Source organism: Penaeus monodon, chromosome 33 (genome assembly GCF_015228065.2).
Source record: "Penaeus monodon isolate SGIC_2016 chromosome 33, NSTDA_Pmon_1, whole genome shotgun sequence".
Lineage (NCBI taxonomy): Eukaryota > Metazoa > Arthropoda > Malacostraca > Decapoda > Penaeidae > Penaeus > Penaeus monodon.
In genome coordinates, this window is record NC_051418.1 from 20,695,533 (window position 1) to 20,696,456 (window position 924).

The window sequence follows — 924 nt, forward strand, 5'->3', positions numbered from 1 at the left end:
AATGTATGTTATTAACCTTTCTTCAGATGTCACATTAAAAATAAATAGTTATGCTTTTAAAATGCATTACACAGCCTAGAGGAAGACGCAGCGTTGACTATGTACAGTGTGTATGCTACCAAATCACCCTCCGGTCAGAACTGTAGTGAATACCACTTGTAAATACCATTGACCATTCCTCTCTTGTTTATGTGTATCACTGGGCCATTACTTTACATTTTTATAATTAAAAACATAAGCAATTTATTTTTACATGCTTTTATGATAAAAACAAGTTTATTTAAGTTATGTACAAAAAAGCTAAATACTGAATATTGAAAAGACTGGAGAAACCATTTAAATATGAACTGTTTCAAAATAAAACAAAAAGTTAGTAATAAATATAAAAACTGGGGAAAATTTTTAAATATGAAATTTTCAACAGTATTGACTCACAAAAAATTTATCTTCTTTCATGATAATTAATAATCATAGCTAATATCTTTGTCATTATCATAAAAGTTCACACACAAAAAAAATCTTTCATAATTACCATTATTAATAAATTTCACAAAAAAATTTAATACAATTACATCACTCAAAACACAACCATTGCAATCCCCCTACACATCCATCGGCTAAAGTCTTTCCATCAAACAACTACTGATAATATTAAGACATGGAAAGATTACAAGGCATTTTCCAGATTTGCAGCTGATGAAGGCCACTGTTGCACGTGCAATAAGACATTCCTGAAGTCCAACATCATTAGAGATCCTTCAAGTGTTCTCCATCATGAATTCGTTGGCAGAGCATAACATACTTCTTTGGAGAATATCTGTAATTGGGAAGAAAAAGCATGATGTCAATTATGGGTCAAAGCCACAATTACATGGCTTGAACATAAACACAAAAAAGGAAGATATGAAGATAAATCAAAGTGGG

General features: G+C 30.5%; 1 protein-coding gene across 1 annotated transcript in view; it reads right to left on the reverse strand.

Annotated features, from left to right (window-relative positions):
- Positions 1-520: 520 nt before the first annotated feature.
- Positions 521-924, reverse strand: part of LOC119594296 (fructose-2,6-bisphosphatase TIGAR-like) — a 1,968-nt gene continuing 1,564 nt past the window's right edge. Inside the window, exon 4 of the mRNA XM_037943357.1 lies at positions 521-817. Within this exon, the coding sequence (XP_037799285.1) occupies positions 748-817 (70 nt within the window). The 3' untranslated portion in view covers positions 521-747. The remainder of the gene's footprint in view (positions 818-924) is intronic.